Source organism: Pleurodeles waltl, chromosome 6 (assembly GCF_031143425.1).
Source record: "Pleurodeles waltl isolate 20211129_DDA chromosome 6, aPleWal1.hap1.20221129, whole genome shotgun sequence".
NCBI classification, from domain to species: Eukaryota; Metazoa; Chordata; class Amphibia; order Caudata; family Salamandridae; genus Pleurodeles; species Pleurodeles waltl.
In genome coordinates this window covers 216,522,206-216,542,277 of record NC_090445.1, presented here as the reverse complement: position 1 = coordinate 216,542,277, position 20,072 = coordinate 216,522,206, and the positions used below count along the sequence as shown (strand labels likewise).

Here is a 20,072-nt window from a genome sequence, read left to right as displayed (position 1 = left end):
CCATTCAGAGGAAGCCATGTAGATTGGAACTGTGACTTTGAAGCACTAACTTTGCAGTGACAATTCTACATTTTGTTGTTTTGGCCTTACTTAAATGATGAAATAGTTTATTTTACTGAATTGCTCTGGGAACTTTACTGGTTGATGTATTGATCCTAGTTTTGTGCTGGCTCTGCTGACCCTTAAAACACATTCTTTGAAGTAGCATACTGTGTTGGTCCTGTGCTACGGAGTCAAAGAAGATGCTGTCTTAGAGAAGTGGTGTTTTCCTGACTAATAACTAATTTTCCACAGTAGTATGAGAATTCTCCCCACTGGGCAACCCAGCTACTTATGTAGCATGGCATAACACTGCTTGACACAAATGACAGTCTACATTGATTAGGTTATTTTCTTGACTGTTTTCCACTTCCACCTTTTTGTCAACCGAGTGCTCCTTGTTCTTATCAGTATAGAACATAAGGGCCTACTCAACATCCAGTGAGGGAAGAGGGTGTCAGAGCAAAGAACTAAGGAGCATGATAGCCTATCCTACATGAAAGGACCTTACGCCCCCCTGCTGCTGCAGTCTAACTTGGTGGCCTCCCAGTCATCTTGCGCATAATTTACCAAATCTGAAATGTTGCAGCAAGCCTCATCCACCTTCATCCTGAGAACATACAACACCAGTACTGTAAACACTTAACTGGCTACCCTTTGGTATATGGTCCATGTTCAAGGCATTTTGCATCATCCACCACGATTCCCAAGGAAACGGACCACCATTCCTACAAATGAAGTTCGAACCATAGAAACAAAACTGGTCTCTGTACTCCAGGCTAGCACCTTGGATCATCCGACGGCAATGCGATAAACAAATTCACAGGAGTCTCCACTTCCTTTTTGTAGGGCCTCGAAGCTGTCATTGTCAGCCAATATTCCAAGTATCCGTGAGCATTTAAAGTTATAAAAAAAAATATTTAAAAACGTTGATGTTCTCAAGATAAGTACATCAACCGCTAACCCTGGGATAGAACTCAGAACAATACCATTTCTACCAGCATGAAAACATTGCAGATCCATGGACTTTCACGACTAGTATACCATGACAGATAGGTTCAAGCACCTAACCCACGTTGGGGAATTCCATTCAATAGAACCTCACTATGATCTTGACATATGAATGAAATAATAACGTTCATTCCAAACATAAGCTATGCCTCGCCAGTGAAGACCAGAAGTACTTGCTTCAACTGTGCAGATGATGACCCTCAAACTAGAGTACTCTTCACCATTTCCATGCTTCACATAGTAAAGAATGCTTAGTTGGTATGACAGTCCTTCCAGTATCAGTTTAGTCTAATAAATATTACCATGTATTGTATACCAGTTCATTACTTGACATATCCTCTTCAATGGGACAGTCCTATAATATGTGAAAGTACCTGTGAAACATTGCTGGCAAACGCAGGGCACAAATACAGGCCATACCAGCCTGCTTAAATAACCACTCAATATTAATCAGTCATCAGGCCTGCCAATACCAAAGAGCTGTTCAAGAAAGTGTTGGTCACCAGAAAACTCTAACCTATTACACTGTACCAGACCTAAATAGTCTTAGCCTGTTACATCTCTTATTGAGCTTAAAAGGAGGACTGTAACACAGTGCTCCTGGCATATCCCTTTAGTTGACTTCTCATAATGGCAATTGTACAAGGAAAGAGTGTATACCGACAGTTCTCTGACGACCCCTCTCTTCTTTCTCCATCCACACCAGTTACCTTCCCCTCATTCAAAAGATTAAAGTGGACAACCTCCTGCACAGCCAGCTTAGAAAATTGTATCGGGAAAATGTGATTAAGTATCAGCCACTTACGCGACCTACAGAACTAATCCCAGTTGCCAGCTTAACACATGATAAAAATGTGCCTCACTCTTCCCAATCGATTACACCACAAACTGTTGCATCCCATAATCTGATATTTTCACCTTGCTGGCCGTCATGCACGGGGTTGAAATAATTCCCACATAGTCTCAAAGCAATGAAAACGCTCAACCACACTCCTACACTACATAGCATGAATAAGCGCTATACTAACACTATAATGCAGTTCTATTGTGTGTCCCATTTAGCATTTATTTTTTTTAATTGAAAGTGTTTTTTTATTTTTTTTTTTAAATTTTTTTATTAAATGAAAAAAGTTATTGCCATTTTAAATTTACTTTGTAAACGTGCACTCCTTTCTCCATTGATGTTGGATTAAAAACAAAAGACCACACATAGTTTCCAACCCATTTGTTGTTTATCTGTATAGGTGTGGGCAACAACTGCAGCAATAACAAGGTAATGGATGGCATGCTTGACTTGATCTCAGCCCCTGGCAATCGCTGATGGCCTCATCACAGTCCATAGTTATTCTTCCACCTTGTCACCTCAGTTTGGACCCTGCTCTACTAGGAACAGTCCAGCCTGATCTGCCAGACTAGTTCCTCCATAAACCGGAACACAAGCAAAGACCAGTTTCACCCTGATTAGGGCTCAGCAACTGGATATAGCTTGGTTCTAGTGGCATTAAGTTTATTTTTGGGCCATTGGTTTTCCCTTTAGATTTTTTTTTTTTATTTACATTTTCATTCATGAGCATTGGATTTCAGAGTCCAGTAATGAAAAACTGTGGCACACCACAGGTCCTCATTATGAGTGGCCCGGTAAATAGGCTGAATTTCCTCCACACCTACCGTTACTGATAGTGAATGAAGAAAATCCAGTCTGTTATAGGTTGGACACTGAGGGGTCCATTCAAAAATAAGGAATCAACAATTCTGGGTCCGATTCATCCGGTACGTTGTCATTGTGGGTCGGATTTTCAACCAGAAGTGATCTGCAGGTGAGCCTCTCCTAATCTTGAGCAGACCAGTAACTGCTGTTACAAGCGCTATCAGAATTAAAAGGCCACTCATAAAAGGGCCCATGTGTGGTATGTCAAGATTTCAGTTTCACTACACAAACAACTGTACAAAGGGGTATTTTTCTATGTAAGCTTCAGTTTCCGGCTCTTTAAGGGATTTTCAAAGGATTCATCAACCAATCACTGTCTTCAGATAACATTTCTACTCTGATTTGCAGTTGTTTGGTCAGTGTCTGCATTATCGTCCGCAGGGTTATCAGGGAACCTACCCTTTTTTTATTTTTTTGGTGAACTAATATACACTGATTTGTCTATTTTAATAATATTTTTGTCAGAAAAATCTAGTGATAAAACATTTGCTCCAGTTACAAATGCTGTTTTCAGTACATTACTGCACTGATTGCTTGGACCCTAGTTAATGTCCAAATACTTGTCTAAATTACTCCGTGTTAAGTGTGTGTGAAGCACGCCTTTCTTTAATTATATGAGAATTGCTTTTAACAGCATACCTGCTCTACACTCCATAAGTTGCACTGATCTATCGGGACATTGTTTGACCGCTCCTCATCCTACCCCGAAGGACATGGTCCAAATGATGTGATGTGTTCTTCCTCTGTACAGATTGAACTTACATCCTTGAGGTTCCACTTGTTTGCACAGATGCGACTCCAGGTCTCCTCTTAGCCCATTTATTTTCATTTGTTTCATTTATTTTTCAAGACTTATTTTATCCATTACCGTTACCTGTCAGGTTCTCCCCAGAGGTTCTAATATGATGGGTCCGGTTCTCCTTCCCTGGGCTCTGTTTTTAATTTACGCCACCTCCAGTTAACTGTTAGAATTTTTGGATGAAACAGAATGGTGACTGGCTGCATTGTGTAAAGCTTCGACTACCTCGACTCTCCTGTCAATACCCATAACACACTAAAGTGTTTCTTTTGAGACGATTCCTTCATGAGGATGGGAGCACACAGATCTCATCTACAGGTGAATATTTTACTGCGGAAGTCTGAATTCACTGCCCTGTGATACTGTGGGGGCAAACACTGCTTGCTGCATTCAGGATCGTGTCTTTCCATGTGTGGTGAAACATCGTTTGAAAATTCAATGGAAAGGCTTCTGCTTTATTTCTCTTCCTCCATTCCCTAGGACTTCTCTCTTGGAGGAAGATGGAATGAGAGGTTGTCTTTTACCAGTATTTCTTTTAGGCGTGCTGTTTTGTCAACCACCAGCAGCCTGTTTGCCCCCTTCACTTAAGTTCTCTACCTAACAAATGGTGTTTCTTTTTTGCAGCATAATGACCCCGGACTTGTTGTGGTGATGGTAAACTTAGCTGTGGTAATTTATTTTGAGTCTGACTTCCTCCCTTTTTTGTCATCCGTGCACCGATGTTAGGCTTCTCTTTCTATCTGTTGTAGCCTTCATCTTTTGCTTGGTCCTTTGATTTATTTTCTGCACACCTGTCTAATACTAGTACGTTTAAGGGTATGGTAAGAAGGGATATTTGTGAAATTATTGTGATTTCTTCCTACACTCTCACCCCTTGTATATGAAAGAGATCTAACCCCATGAAAATAAATTGCTGTTAACTTGAGATAACATTTTTGTCCATATGATGACAGGTTGTTGTAGCTAGCCTCTGAAATTCACACCTTACTGAGATGAAAATTAAACAATTGACTCTTACACTGCTATGATTTCAACCACTTTCCTGGCAGGTTGGCCTTTTATTTTAAGGTGTATATTTCATTAATCCACGCAACCAAATACAAGACAACACTTCATTACATTTTACCATTTCGCACTCAGTGGGGTCTTTCTCCCAGTAATCCTTGGTCTCTAAGTGAAAGTAGCAACACATGCTTTTTTAACGAGGTTTTCGTGGGTGTTTGGTTAGAAGTTCTGGTCATTGATTGTTATACCATTGGCTTCAGACAACAGCAACTTCTGTTTAAGCTTGTAAGCTGGTTCTCTTTAGGAGGTTCATAGACTAAATATTGTAATCTTCTAAGATGGTCAACATGTTCAAGGCATTTCATTAATTAGATTATTTCAGGGGACATAGAAGCATACTCATAGAGAATTTGATTGATTGACACTCATTGTTTAAGGCTTTGGGACTTCATTTCTGATTGCAGGGAGTGCAAAGGGATTGTGAGAGAATTAACACTGATTGTCAATAAACTATGAAGGAGGCATGTTTTAATAATGTACCTGCGGTTTATAACATGCACATTTGAGCTAGCCCACGACGGGCATCTGAATTGCAATAAGTTGATTAGCATTGGGTTGAGAATGAACTTTTCTACATTGGAAGCAGTCCTTGATTCGGGTATGTGATTGGCCATGAATAAAATATGGCTATGATTTGACTCCTAACCTGTTTACATTGTAGCCTAATAGCCAGTTTTCAACTGGAATTAATTTCTGGTCCTAATGGGAACTTTAACTTCAAGTGTTTTGTGCCTGTTCCTTGCAGCTGAGAAAGTGCTGGACTTGTGCAGTCACACAGTGAATATTCTCCATACAGTTGTCTTCTAATTGCACTGTCTTTACCTATAGCAAAATATTACTTTTTCAGAGTTCCAGTTGTTTTAGTGACCAATTTGGTTTGCGTTTGTTTTTGGAGGAGTTGTCTTGAAATGCTTTCATCTTTGAAGGAAATGAAAGAGAATTAATCTGTGCAGCCCAGTGGCTGACTGATACCACGCGGATAGAGCTGCAGCACATGTTGAACATTGAATGTTGGAATACCTATGATTGGTGATTCATTGGAGTTTTAGCTTTTTCCTGTTTTAGTTGATGTGTCAAAAATGGCATTCTCTTGATGTTAGTTAAAATGCAACACGACCCTTTTAATCTACGATTTTGGGAGAGGTGTTACCACACAACTCGGGTATTATTTATTGATGTGTAGCCAGACACACAACATCCTGTATATTTACATAACACGCACACCATGCCCCATACTAAAAGAAATCAGACTTTCTAGATTTAGATCCCAGCCCATTTCACGATTTCATAATAGAAAACCAGTAAAGTGTTAGTAAATGCTTTGTCTGCCCCGTTCTGCTTTCGGTTGGCTGTTTACCACTGGAACAAATTGTTAAAACAGCTAATCTTAAGCACAGTTTTGATTAGTTTAATGTTAATTTTCTTTGCAAATAGTCCTTTTCACAGCTTACAGTTTTACCAGGGTTTTGTACTACTTGTAAATCCATTTACCTTTTGGCCTATTAGCACCCATAATAGAACATTCTAATTTGTTTTATTGGTGGAATGGGGAACAATATTTAATGGATAACCAAATCCAAGTCTGGGAAACGGAGTTGTACAATCTTCCAGAACGTTCAGCCTTTTGCTTCGGTGGGATTTATCGGTGTGTGTTGAAATCACACAAGGTCGGCAACCTGGATAAAGATATCTTACCTGGCCAGCCCTTTGCTCTTGTGGGCCTTTACATTTTCCCGTTTGGGTATTCAAAGATATGACTGCCGTCCATATTTGGACCCCAGAACTTATGAGTTGAATGTTGTAGTCAGAATTTCGGGCTTAGTTCGGAACGCCTGTCTCTCACAGCATGTGATTAATATTTAAAGCATGCCATTATTTAGCAGCATTGGAATTCGCGTTTTTTTTTTTACTTGAGCAGTTTTAACTGTATCAAACCTTGAGAGGTTGCAATGCAAGGCGTATACTTCCTGTTGGTTTTTCTCCTTCGGCCTTGCTGACTGTATTGTTGCCCAGTGCTGGCCTTGTGAGGGCAAGGGGACAGGAATACCCGTGTAAGCTGTGAGAATGGCTTGTTTGGTTCACTAGCTTTATGGTCTCTGCACTCCAAGGCAATATTTCTAACCACTCTAAACCTTACTATGCAATGTGAGTTGATGCTAAATTGATGCGGAGTAATTCTCTTTTTGTGTATTCATGTTCCAGGAAGGAAAGATCCGATTCCAATTGTCCTCAAATATGACGTCATGGGCATGGGTCGCATGGAGATGGAGGTAAGCAGAAAACCGTACAATGCTCCAGAGTGCTATTTAGTCAATTTTATTTTAGTATTGCTATACCCACGTTTTAGGTTTTTGAGTCCTCCTCTGGCTGGTTATGTATTCATATTTCTTAGTATGGTACTAGTGCTTTTCTTGCCGGCCTTTTACCTTAAAAGGCTTCCATAAATGCGTTTTAGGGTAGGACCTATTCTAAGGGCTCGACTAGAGCAGCAGCATGATATTTTCTTCCATTTAAAAACAAAACAAAACTTGAGAATACATTCCCTAGTGTCAGGATTTTGTAGCGCTGCTTTTTTCAAATCTTTAATTTGTGTGTGTGCAAAACAGAATTCTCAACTCAGTGGGGCTTAGAGGACGGTTTGTCAAATTGTTGTATTTTGGGTGTTGGCATATTTCCTCTCTTCTGTCGTTTTTTAGTGTTTATTTCGACTGAAGGGGCCAGGATGCTTAGGAGGAGACTTTTTTTTTCCTATTCTCCTAGTTGTGGTGGTTGTCTTTCAGGCCATAGTTTAAACATTAATGAAATGCTGTGGCTGTCGAGGTGCAAAATGTCACATTTAGCCACGTTTCCACATCCAGATTCAGTTGGGCAATACACACCTTAGGCATCAAGTGGATGCTCTTTACAGGACTGACCCCTTCCTCAAAACTAACCAACTCTTTGTAGCGTTTGCTAATCCCCTTTCCTAGGCTGTCATTGCAGAGTTGATTTTGAAGTGTACCCCAACTCGCAATGCCAAACCTAAATGTATACTCTAGCTTGAAGGGGCACACTGTACAAACAAAAAGGACGACCGAGGCTTTTCTGGGTAACATCTCATTAGCAGACATCTGCAAGGCAGCGACCTAATAAATACTACACATCTTTACAAAGCAGTACTGTAGACGCACAGGGTATGGTTGGCCAAACTCTTAAGATCATTATACCGAACATCTACCTCATCATCCTGTTAACCACCACTCAGAAGGAAACAGTTTTACAGTCTATGCAGAACATGTGTATGTATTTACAGCAATACATGCTACAAACAGAAAATATTACTTACCCTGTAATCATCTGTTCTTAGCATGTAGTGCTATAGATCCACATGTGCCTATCCTCCTGCCCTTAAGCTGCAAATGATGGCACGTGTGGCTTTCTCACACTTAACAACTTTAACAAATGACAATGCAAATGACACACTGTAGTGGTCTTACTGTACACTCCACTTCCACTTCTCACCTGCTAGGCGAAAAGCAATTTAGGACAGAGTTGGTGCACATGGATATTGTGGACTAAGAAATGGAGTCACAGCACATCCTGTGACTCAAAATGTCTTTGAAGAAAAACATGCTGTAATGTCAGTCCAACACTAGGCAGCAGGAGTATGCAGAACCTGTGAATTCATCGCACTCCTTTACCAGACAATTATTACACAGTAAGCAACTTTTTCCTTTTCTATACGAGGCCCTTAATATAAAGGACTTGAAGTTGAAACCAGAAATGTAGAAGCATCAGAGATTATAACCACTGTCACCAGGCAGTCTTCCTATAGAAGCAGTAGAGGCATTGATGTTTGATCTTATGGGAAAAAAGAAGGCACACTTCAACAGTTGTTGATGAAGTTACAGACCCTACCATTACGACCATGAGTGTCTCATATTATATGCGGACACCTTTGGTATACACTTCATTGAACCACAGTGACGTACAAGACTAAGTGACTTGCGTGTCATTTGATATCTTCCCATACACTGAAAATTTGTTTGAAAATTGTAAGATGTGTATTCACAGCTTAGCTATTGTATGCCATATTTTTCAACACCAAGTTCGTACCAGCTGTGTTAATACCTTCAAGCTTCAGGGTACAGACTGTTAAAGCTCTGGCAAAAATTGCTCCCTTAGCAAGTGGATGTCCTTCAGTCAGTCTTACTTCCTTCAAAAGGCATGATTCCAGAGTAGTGATATGGACATAAAAGGGAGGCTTTCTGCCCTCACACATGGCCGAAGATGACCAAAATTATTTCAGTTTATACCCAAGAGTGCTGTGCTTTAAATCCTCAACAGTTAACCACGAACTGCTTTCAGAATACCCTAACAATAATGGTCTGGGTTCTAATGAAAATACTTCATTGTCTCCAAGATGTCATGGGTCAATACACTCGCTTGGGTCTTTATAGCCTGAGACTCTTATTTACATTCCTCCACTTGATGTCTTGCAATGGACCTCGAAGTTATGCATTTGGGAGATTGGATGCAGTTACTTGATCACCAGCATGTTTACCATCATAAATCTGTCTAGAAAGAGAATAGCCAGGTTCTGAAATTTACCAAACCTCCTTACAGATAGCTGTTTTGTATTGAATTCTGTTTTGTGTGTGTTCATGAAGGCATTCTATTTGTACCTGAACTTAGTACACCATTCACCCATAACTGGAAAATTGGATAATCACAGCTTAGTCTCTAGCAATTCCTCTGGATTGTGTGATTGGTGCAACGGGTAATCGCTAAGGTTGTTTTTTTTCATTTATTTATTTTTACATCTATGAACCCTCTGGCTGTCCTGGTCCAGGTTTTTGGGTTTGCGGTGATGGCTTACACAGATGATATGCAATTGATAATTTCTCTCACAATCATTAGGCCAGCCAACTCTGGTTCAGGCTCTGATGCCAGTATGAGATTAGATGAATGAAAATCATCTTACGTTTAATTTGGACAAAACTGAATTGCTGATATTTGGAAAAGATAAAGAAAATTGGACTGACTCCTGGTAGCCATCTGAACTCATCCCACCTCCCTTTCCTGCTGAATTAGTTAGGAACTTGGGTGTCAAATTTGACAGTAAGCTTTTCTTCAAACATCATTGTTGTAATGTAGTCTTTAGCTTGGTGTAATAAGCACCAGTAGTGTAGTGTATTATTCATTGTATTAGATTTATTGTTATGTTAGATTGTTATTTAATTATAGTCATATAGATGTAATAGGTAATAATTATAACACAGGGCAGTGAATGGTATGTTCCTTTTCCCCCTCCGTGGTAGTGGGAACATGGAACACTTGGAATGGGAGATGGGAGGCTGTGTTAGAATGTTGAGAAGGGGCTGGAGATTAGAAGGGTAAGCTGAGGTGCTGAAGGAAGAGGTTGGAAAAGCTGTATAAGGCTGAACAGTGGAGCTGAAAATAAAGTCTGGAACTGAAGATAAGTACTGCGTGTGAGAGACTTTATAACACTGGCGACGAGGAGTGCGAAAGGGGGCACTATCATCTCCATCCCTTTTGATTGGTTTCGGCTGTTCCAGTGATAATTTTATTCACGCTTTAAGTACCCATACAAGAAGTGAATTCTCATTAAGATTTACCTACTTAGTTAACAAGATTTCACGAGAGGTCACATTTTCTCGAACAAAGTTACCCGGCTGGATGTGTGACAATCTCCGTTTTGGGTGACTCAAGATTACTGACAATTACTGCAAAATATGTGGTAGACTATTACCACATGTCATTTATAGTGTGCGAGTATATAAAGCATTTATGGGTGGTTGTCCACATGTTTACGAGCGCTCACATTCCAGCACCATTGAAGCGCGATTAAAAACAAAACTTCAGAATTCCTTCCTCACCTCAGCGTACATATTGTTTATTGCGCGCTGGTAAAAGAAGACTTCGTTCACCGTCCCCGTTTTTTTTTTTTGAGTGCTGCATTCCACACGCGCTCGTGTCAGTTTTTCATCTCTGAGGAAGCGCAGTCATTCGGACAACATCAAAAGTCCCTTTCCTGTCACTTCCCTTCCCACAAGAAATCGTTACGACGCTGATTGCGTTTCTGGTGGATCGCGCATTCAGTTCGAAGCAAGGATTCTTCAGTACAGGCGTATGGGAGTTAGTTAAGGCTGCATTCAAGAAACGGCCTAGCCTGTTACATGCTCACGCTGACAGGCACAGCACGGGGAAGTCACTTTGAAGGAGATTTCACGGAAGTACAACCAACGTTGGAAGGAGAAGATTCTTACCTGTCTTAACTCAGCTAGTGATACGGCTCTACATTTTTGAAGTGTATGCTGGGATTGACTTGCTGCTAATGTATTTTCCTCTAATTTTCGGTGCTGATTGACTGTAAGCTATACAATTTAAAGGTGCATGTTGGGATTGTGTTGTTGCTAATGTTTTTCTCTAATTTCCAGTTCCATGTTTTTGTCAGGATATCTTGGCAAATCACACTGCAAATAGCAAATGTAATATTGTAACTAGGCAATTGACTATCCTAACTTAATCTAGGAAAAAAAAAAAAAAAAATAAATAATTTTTTTTAAAAGGTAAATTATATTGTATTTGCTTCAGAGGTATAAAAATGGCCGCTGCAGGAATGTTGCAACCAATTCCCTTCTTAAATGAATTAGGGGAACCTAACATTCCGTGGAAGGATTGGTTTAGGATTTTCGAATCCTATCTGATAGCAATAGGGGGGGACAAATTCAATCCTGTGAGAAAACAACATATTTTGCTACACAATTTAGGAACCCATGGGAGGAAAATTTACGATTTTCTCCCAGATCCCAATAATCCCGAAGGTCAGGTTCAGGATGAGTATATATCCACATGTTTAAAACTTGAGAAGCAATTTGGGGACCGCATTAACGTGGTGCTTGAACGTCACAAATTTTTCTCTCGTTGTCAAGGCAAGCAGGAAAGTGTCACCAATTATATTGCTGCTCTTAGAGGGTTGTGCGCTTTGTGTGAGTTCGGGGATCTCAATGACTCTCTCGTCAGAGACCAACTAGTGCGGTGCACAAATAATACCAAAATTCAGGAAAAATTGTTACAAAGGCAACCTGATCTGCAGGAAGCTATTGAAATTGCAAAATCTATAGAGCACACGGAGATTTGTTTACAGGAAATCAGACACACTCCTGTTGATGAACTGGTAAATGAGATTGCGAGTGATCCCAAAGATGATAAAATTCTTAATATCAGAGGCAAGAATAAACAACCCCAACTGCACGCAAATGTAAAATCTAACTTTACCTGTTACCGCTGTGGCAGTAGTAATCACTTGGCTAATTCTATTCATTGCCAAGCCAAATCTGCAATTTGCAGAAAATGCAGCAAAAGGGGGCATTTTGCGAGGGTGTGCAAGGACTCTTCTAAATTTACAGACAACAAAAAATCGGATGATGCTTCCCAGTTGATCGGAAAAATTATTTTGCAAATAAACTCAGATAGTGGTAACTCCAATAAATATCCAGAGTGCACCATAGCCATCAACAACAGGCCAACTAGAGTATATGCGGATTCATGCTCTCCATTCACAATTATTAATTCTCGGGATTTAAATGAGATTGAAAAGGGCAGTAAAATTGAGCTATCACAAGCGGACATCAGTCCCAAGGGGTATAATAGGGATCCTATTTGCTTGAGTGGGATGTTCACAGGCATTATTTCCTTTAAAGGCCGCTCCACCGTTGGTAAAATCTACGTGGTGGAAGATGGTTCAAGCTTGCTTGGGTGGCAACACCAAAAAGAACTGGGGATAAAACTTGATCCCAACAACCCGGAACAAGTGTTATGTATTGAGAACCCTAGTGGAAGTGAATTCTTTATACGAGAGTTCCCAGAAATTTTTTCTGATAAATTAGGGCTTTTAAAAAATTTCCAGCACAAGATTAAGCTTAAAACTAAAGCTAAACCAGTAACACACAAGACTAGGTCGATACCGCACCTCCTAAAGAGTGCGGTCAAAGAAGAATTGAACAGATTAGAAGATTTAGGAATCATACAACCAGTTGAGTGTTCGGAATGGTTGGCCCCCATTGTGGTGGCCAAAAAGAGTAATGGTAAAGATATCAGGCTGTGTGTGGACTTGAGGGATTTGAATAGGAACATATGGGTCGAGAGGTACCCCCTTCCTAGAATTAATGAGATCCTTAGTACTATGGGGGAAGCAGCATACTTTTCAGTATTGGATCTTTCAAGCGCATATCATCAGGTTGAGTTGCATCCCGAGTCCAAATGGCTCACAGCTTTTACCACCCCATTTGGCTCATTCATGTTCAACAGAATGCCTTTTGGGCTCGCATCGGCGGCAGCTGTCTTTCAGAAAATCATGCATAACATCCTGGGCGATTTACCTAATACGTTATGCTTCCAGGATGATGTGCTGATTTATGGTGTCTCGGAAGAAGAACATAATAAGAATTTAAGAGAGGTCCTTCAAAAGTTGAAGACAGCGGGGCTCACATTAAAAAGTGAAAAATGTCAGTTGGGGGTGAGTTCAGTAGAGTACTTAGGACACGTTATCTCTAAAGACGGATTTAAACCCAAATTCTCCCTGGTAGATGCGGTGAGAAAAGCTGATCCTCCAAAAAACAAAGACGAGTTACGATCATTCCTGGGGTTGGCTGAATTCATGTCCAAATATGTTAAAAAAATTTCATCTATCTCATGTAAACTGAGAGAGTTATTAAAAAATCACGTACCATATATTTGGACTGATGAACACAATAGTGCCTTCCAGCAGATCAAACTAGACATAGTGGAGGCACCTTACTTATGCAATTTTGACCATAACAGGAGGACAATTCTCACAACGATGCCAGCAAATTAGGTTTGGGTGCTACCTTGTCTCAAATTGTCGATGGAAGAGAAAGAATAGTAGCTTTTGCATCCAAGGCCTTAAGCAAGGCAGAAGCTAACTACTCGGTCATCGAAAGAGAGGCCCTGGCGGCCTTCTGGGTCATAAAACATTTCAAGTTTTTCCTCTGGGGAACTCAATTTGCCCTACGAACTGATCATAAACCCCTGGTATATGTGTTCTCCACCAAGGGATTTAGCAATAGCACTCCAAGAATAGCCAGATGGATCTTAGGGCTTGAAAATGTTTGTTTTAACGTGGAATACATTCCTGGTAATAAGAATTCTGCAGCTGATTTTCTTTCTAGATCCCCTATGAACATCAAGGAGGAGGTGGAAATTAACGAATTTCCCATACTGTTGGTTGACTTACCTTCCATTAATAATGAGGAATGGGAGTTGGCATATAAACAGGATGATGCATTATCCTTATTAAAGGAAAAAGCTAGAGAGGGGTGGCCGTTAGTGAGGAGAGATCTGGAAGATATCATTAAGGATTTCTGGGAAGTGCGGTTGGAAATAAATGAAAAGAATAATTTTGTACTCCGAAACGATAAAATCGTACCTCCCCAGAGCCTTAGATTAAAAATAATAAAACTTGCCCATGAGGGCCATTTAGGACGTAGTCTCACCAAAGCCAGAGTTAGGGAGTGTTTCTGGTTCCCCAACATGGATTCCTTAATAGAAAATTAAGTTAAGGGATGTTCTATCTGTGCTGCAAGTGATAAATCTAAAACAGTTCGCAAAACGCCCATCTCTCCAGTTCAAGTTCCCAACAAACCGTGGATTTAAGCTAGCTTTAGATATTATTGGCCCTCTTAATCATGCTGGTCTCCAAAAAAAGATTCGCTTTGGTCCTAATTGATTACCATTCCCATTGGATATCCACGAGATTTGTAAACCAAATTACCACAAATTCTGTTATAACATTCCTTAAGGACATATTTGCTGTGGAAGGAATTCCTGAAACTCTTATCACAGACAACGGTGTGCAATTAACATCTACAGTGATGAAGCAATTCCTGGACTCGGTAGGCATTAAACATCTCACTACCGCTCTGTACTGCCCTAGGGCTAATGGCCTGGCGGAACGGGCCAACCGCATGATTAAGGAATGCATTCAATTGGCTTGTACTAACCATGTAAATGTAGAATGTGCAGTCAGAGAGATGCTTTGGGCCTACCACACTACTCCGAACTTAATTACTAAGATTTCCCCATTTGTTGCTCTGCGTGGGAGGAAACCAGGCACCAAATTCTTTCCACCTTGGCTTGGGGGAGGTAATAAAGACGAAAGGTTAGTTACTTACAACAGTACAAGGGTAACAATGCACCAAAACAAATACAAACAGAAATATGACAGTAAACATGGGGCGAAACTGCAAAGTTGGATGGTGGGCGATCAAGTCTTAGTAAGTAGACCCTTGGGTCAAGTGAAGCCATATAGGAAAGATTCTAAGTTTACAAGTCCATTCCACATAATTAAAATAAAGAAAAATGTTATGTTGAGTAATGGCCAGTGCTGGAGTATGGACAGGATTGTTAAATACCAAACGCATAGTAAGATGGCAAATTCCGATGGTGTCTCATGATGAAAAGATAACAGATCGCATGCGAGAAGCCGTTGTCATTGCTCAAGATGCATATTCATATGAACTTCCACACCTTCTGGTTGGTGAAGGGCCTGTGATGTCAAGGAAAAGGACCTTGTAGGAACAATATTTTCTTATGTGTCAAATATAACAAATGTAACAAATGAACTTTCTGTTGTCATAAAGGGGAAGATGTGTTGTAATGTAGTCTTTAGCTTGGTGTAATAAGCACCAGTAGTGTAGTGTATTATTCATTGTATTAGATTTATTGTTATGTTAGATTGTTATTTAATTATAGTCATATAGATGTAATAGGTAATAATTATAACACAGGGCAGTGAATGGTATGTTCCTTTTCCTCCCCCGTGGTAGTGGGAACATGGAACACTTGGAATGGGAGATGGGAGGCTGTGTTAGAATGTTGAGAAGGGGCTGGAGATTAGAAGGGTAAGCTGAGGTGCTGAAGGAAGAGGTTGGAAAAGCTGTATAAGGCTGAACAGTGGAGCTGAAAATAAAGTCTGGAACTGAAGATAAGTACTGCGTGTGAGAGACTTTATAACAATCATATCCTTCCAATTAGTTCCACTTGTATATGGCTTTTAAGAACTCTCCATACATTGTTCGTTTTTCTGCCTTTCAAGACCAGGAAAACTCTAAAGCATGCCATCATACCCTCCTAGCTGTATTACCACAATTCTCTCTCTTCACCTAGGCCTACACAGGAAACTTGTATACAAACTTCAACTAGTGATGAGTTCTGAAGCTAGATTACTACCACGTCTTCCCAGACACTGTTCCATCTCATCTAAATTGAAGGACCCTCACTGGATTCCAATAGTAAAGAGGATTCAGTTTAAGACTTATTCTCATTCACAGAATGGTCTATCTCTCTGACACACACTTGAATAGCTTTTTAAGTTCGAAGCACCAACTGTATCTCTGAGATCTGTTAATTCATTTTCCATACTACTTCCAAAGGTTTCTACAGTTGGGAAAGGAGGGTATTTACCTGTTGTCACAGGTGCAAAATTATGGAATATCATTCCTCTTCACTTGCGATGGCAGGCCTCACACTTTTAAGAACATTGATAGACTAAGTTAGGTTATATACTTTGTGCATGGAAAACTGTCTCTACTCCAATCACCATTCTCTGTGCAGATGTGTTGTGCCGAATAACCTTCCTCACGAATTAGAGATAATATATTTAATCCAGTAGTAAGTATACAAGGAGCAAGCTGACCAACATCCACTCTGAGTCAGAACCTCCTCATTTCTCTCATCAAGGTTCTGTAGCAGATCACCAGATTCTATATTACATCATCAGAATCTGATTACATTGCAAACACATAACATCCTACCTTAACTTGTTTTTAAAAAAAAAAAGGAAGTGAGAAGAAAAAACTTCAAATAGCTTCATTTCTAACCCATATTAATTTCCCATTACTCTTGAATTCATCGGCTAATTCTCACAAATATAATCCTTCAATCATACCGGTGGCTTTCTCCTATGTTTGGATTCAAGCTCAATATTAATATCAGTTTCATTTAGTGTAGAAACACTTCCACCATCCGATATTGCAGTTCTTGATAATACACCATCAGACGTTGCAGAAGCAGACTTTGCACTACTGAATACACTGTTCAAATGAGCTGATATTTCCATTGTAGATTCGGGCACTCCATCACGGACTGCATCACTTTAGCCACCATTACAGTAGTCAGCTGACCGAGATGAGGAACATTTTGCTACCGTCTTTAAATTTCAAACCTTTCCATCTGCCAATCGAGCTGCATTAGTTAACACTTCAGTGACTTCCATGGGATCATAAAATTGACGAACCCTCCCCCCAGTCCCCCCACACCTGACCTACAGCAATATGAAAGTCTTTTGTCCCATGCTTAATATTAAAGGTTTTTTCCTTGTACCATGTATATTCAATTCTATCACAAACCACATCTTTTGACCAGTGTACAGCACTATCTGTGAACAACCTTCCTGGGTTATATTTACATCTTGGGTTTCTACCCTGCACCAGCACAAATCGTGAATACCCTTTAGCGTTACAATTAGATACTCTAGACGCCCAAACAGTTGTTCCCATTTGCTCCTCACAAACACTGTTACTCTTAACAGCCAATTGAATGGTGTTCTTAATCCCCCTGTTGAAGTGCTCTACAATACCATTACTATTGGAGGTATACAAAGATATGGTTCTTTGTTTAATTCTCAGTCTGTCATCCAACAAAGAAATTTGGTTGTATGCCACCGACAAAAAAATAGTGGAGAGCCATTTAGCATTTTTCAACATAGACAACATTTCGTTTATGCTAAGTAATGAAAACTGGTCCCTTACAATGTTAAGATTTAAATGGAACAGATTGGCGCAATCTTAACTTGTTACTACAGTGTGCCACTGTTAAAGGTGAAATCCATGCAGAAGTTTCAATAGGCTCAATTATACCTGCAGCTACTAACGTATCTAATTCATTCTCTACTTCGTCCCTCAAAGAAATGGGAATATTCCTGGCTTTTTGTATTTTGGACCCAGTGCCCTCTTTTAATTGAATGTTATGTTTGAAGCCACGTAAATTTCCAGTTTTCTCTTTCTCAACATCAAATCACCCACTCTTACACCTTCATCTGCCACCAATACCTGGTCTTTGCTATTTGGTTCCAAAATGTTTTTTTTTTTTTCTGGTCACGCCAAACCAAAACAGATTGACCTTATTTAGCAGCAAATAATTTACTTTACGCATATTAGTTCATTAATTCAAATTTAAACCAATCGTATCAATCCTCGCACCCTTCATGTTGTACATGTTGTGAAAAGTTTTGTTCCAACCTTAAAGAATAATTCCTCAAAACATTCTCAGTAATAATGCTATAAGGGGTTCCAGAGTCAGCAATAGTTTTAAGACTAACACACCCAATCTTCATCCTATATTCAGGTTTGTTTTGAGTCCACAAACAGCCATCCTTAATATTCAAAACAAGTGTTTCCTTAAGTTTCAAAACACCTTCTGGATCTTCCACCTCTCCTTGAGCAGATCCACCATCATGCTCACCCCCACTTGATATTCTTAGTTCTCTCCTAAGTGATTTCCTTGTATAGTCATTAGCACTGAATAGCCCCGCCCACGTGCGGGGTCCCCGGACCAGCTCTTTCATATATCTTCTTAAGTAGAGATTTTCGCCTTTCTTCAGGAAGGCCTGTAAAAGCACTTAAAAAAGGAGATAATGCAGCCTATATATCTAGGCTACACTAGCCCAAATCTTCATCATGAAGTCAAAAAATGACCAATACATAAATTTACAAATTTAGGATGTTTTGCAAAAGGTATAAATTTACTTATCCAAACCCCTTTTAATGATCGAGATGAGGTAGAGCAGGGCAACCTAGCCTCAGAGGCTGCTGTTTTATGTGGCTAAATAAAAGCTGTGCCTTTAAGAACTCAAAGATCACCAGTATCCCGTCATGCTCAGCTGGTGGCAGTTACTTCAGTTCTTTTTTCCGGCTCCTGCTGACAGGAACGTGAAGCAGTGAGCTCGACCTTTTACAAGTTTTTTTTCGCAGGAATATTTTGTCAAATAATGGATAACTTACATTTGACGTCTACTAGCTGCTCCAGCTTGTTCCTGTTGTTTTTTAACATAAAACTGTGGCATTTTGCCTAAAAGATGCCTTCTGTTTGACAAGTGCCCTTGCTGTGGCAGAAAAATTGCCAAAAGAGACCCCCATGAGGTCTGTATTATCTATCTCCCTCTTTCCTCACATCTTCCTTGTGCCTGTGACATCTGCAAAAACAAAAATTCCAGGCGCACACTCCGTGATAAAGAAGATTTGTCTACAAGCAAAAGACAGGGAAAAACATCAGCCATCCTGCCGGTGGGTCCTCAGAGCGAGGGGAAGGACAATCTTCCACCATGGCTCTCCCTTCATCTTCCAGTGGACATAGAGGAACAGAAAAATGTGTTTCTGGCCAGAAACTGCAAAGGTCCTGGTCGACATTGAGAACATCGCTGTCGAGGCAACTCCTGTCTCCCACCTGTTTGCTGTCAAGGACTGGATCGATGTTGGAAAAACTCGACACGAGGGGTGTCTCGTCGCCAGTACATGACGTCACGGAGTTCCTCATCGTCTATCTGGTGGCTCGGCATCGGCATGGATGATTGATGTCGGAGTTTGTCGACGTCATGGATTGATGAAAAAAGAAGTTACTCTTCAACTGTGTCTTCCCCTTCTCTTGTTGTATTGCCATCTCCGCTGTCTGTACCTCGTACACAAGCTTTAGCTCTTCCGCCACCTCCTTCACCGGTGCCTCCTACACCAATAGTGCTTCCACCTCTACCACCTTCCTCAGCTTCTATGAGAACAACAGCACCGAGGATGACAAGGCATTTCTGTGCTATGTCACAGTGCCACCATCCTGGATCTCACCATAGATTAAGGTCACTTTCCCATCAACGGTATTCTGATTATTCAATGTCTTCCACCAGAGACTATTCACCAACCTTGTCAGACTCCCCACCACCTCTCCGATTGACGACATTAATACCTTTCAAGAGGTACTAGTCCGTCAGACTGCAAAACTCAATATACCGATGTTGGTACACACACAGTCCACATCAGTAATATTTGAGACGCTACATCTGCGTACTGTTACAAGACCATTACTCCCACTAGTACCAGGTCTCCTCAAACTAGCAATGGATTTGTTCCGCTCTCCAGCCATGGTCAGGCCTGCTCAATCCAGGCTGCAAAATAAGTGTCTGCCTCTGAAATGGGATCCTTTATTCCTTTGTGCAGATCCACCACCTGATTCAGTAGTTATTTTGGCCACTAAAAAAGTCCACTCCACCTCTCCATCATTTTCCATTGATAAGGAGAGTGAAAAATTTGATTCTGCAGGCCGCAAAGTATGCATACAGCGGCCACATCCATGAAGGCAGCAAGTGCTACAGTCCTCTTA

The 20,072-nt window shown here is 40.4% G+C and overlaps 1 protein-coding gene across 5 annotated transcripts in view; it reads left to right on the top strand.

Moving 5' to 3' along the window:
• The window catches only part of GPATCH8 (G-patch domain containing 8), a 264,134-nt gene that overhangs the window by 144,173 nt on the left and 99,889 nt on the right, over nt 1-20,072 (top strand). For 3 of the 5 annotated variants that reach the window (XM_069237916.1, XM_069237918.1, XM_069237920.1), the window contains exon 4: nt 6,825-6,892. In XM_069237916.1, the coding sequence (XP_069094017.1) occupies nt 6,825-6,892 (68 nt within the window). Of the gene's footprint in view, nt 1-4,181; nt 4,227-6,824; nt 6,893-20,072 lie in introns of all 5 variants that reach the window. The other 2 variants (XM_069237917.1, XM_069237919.1) reach the window with 1 other exon arrangement.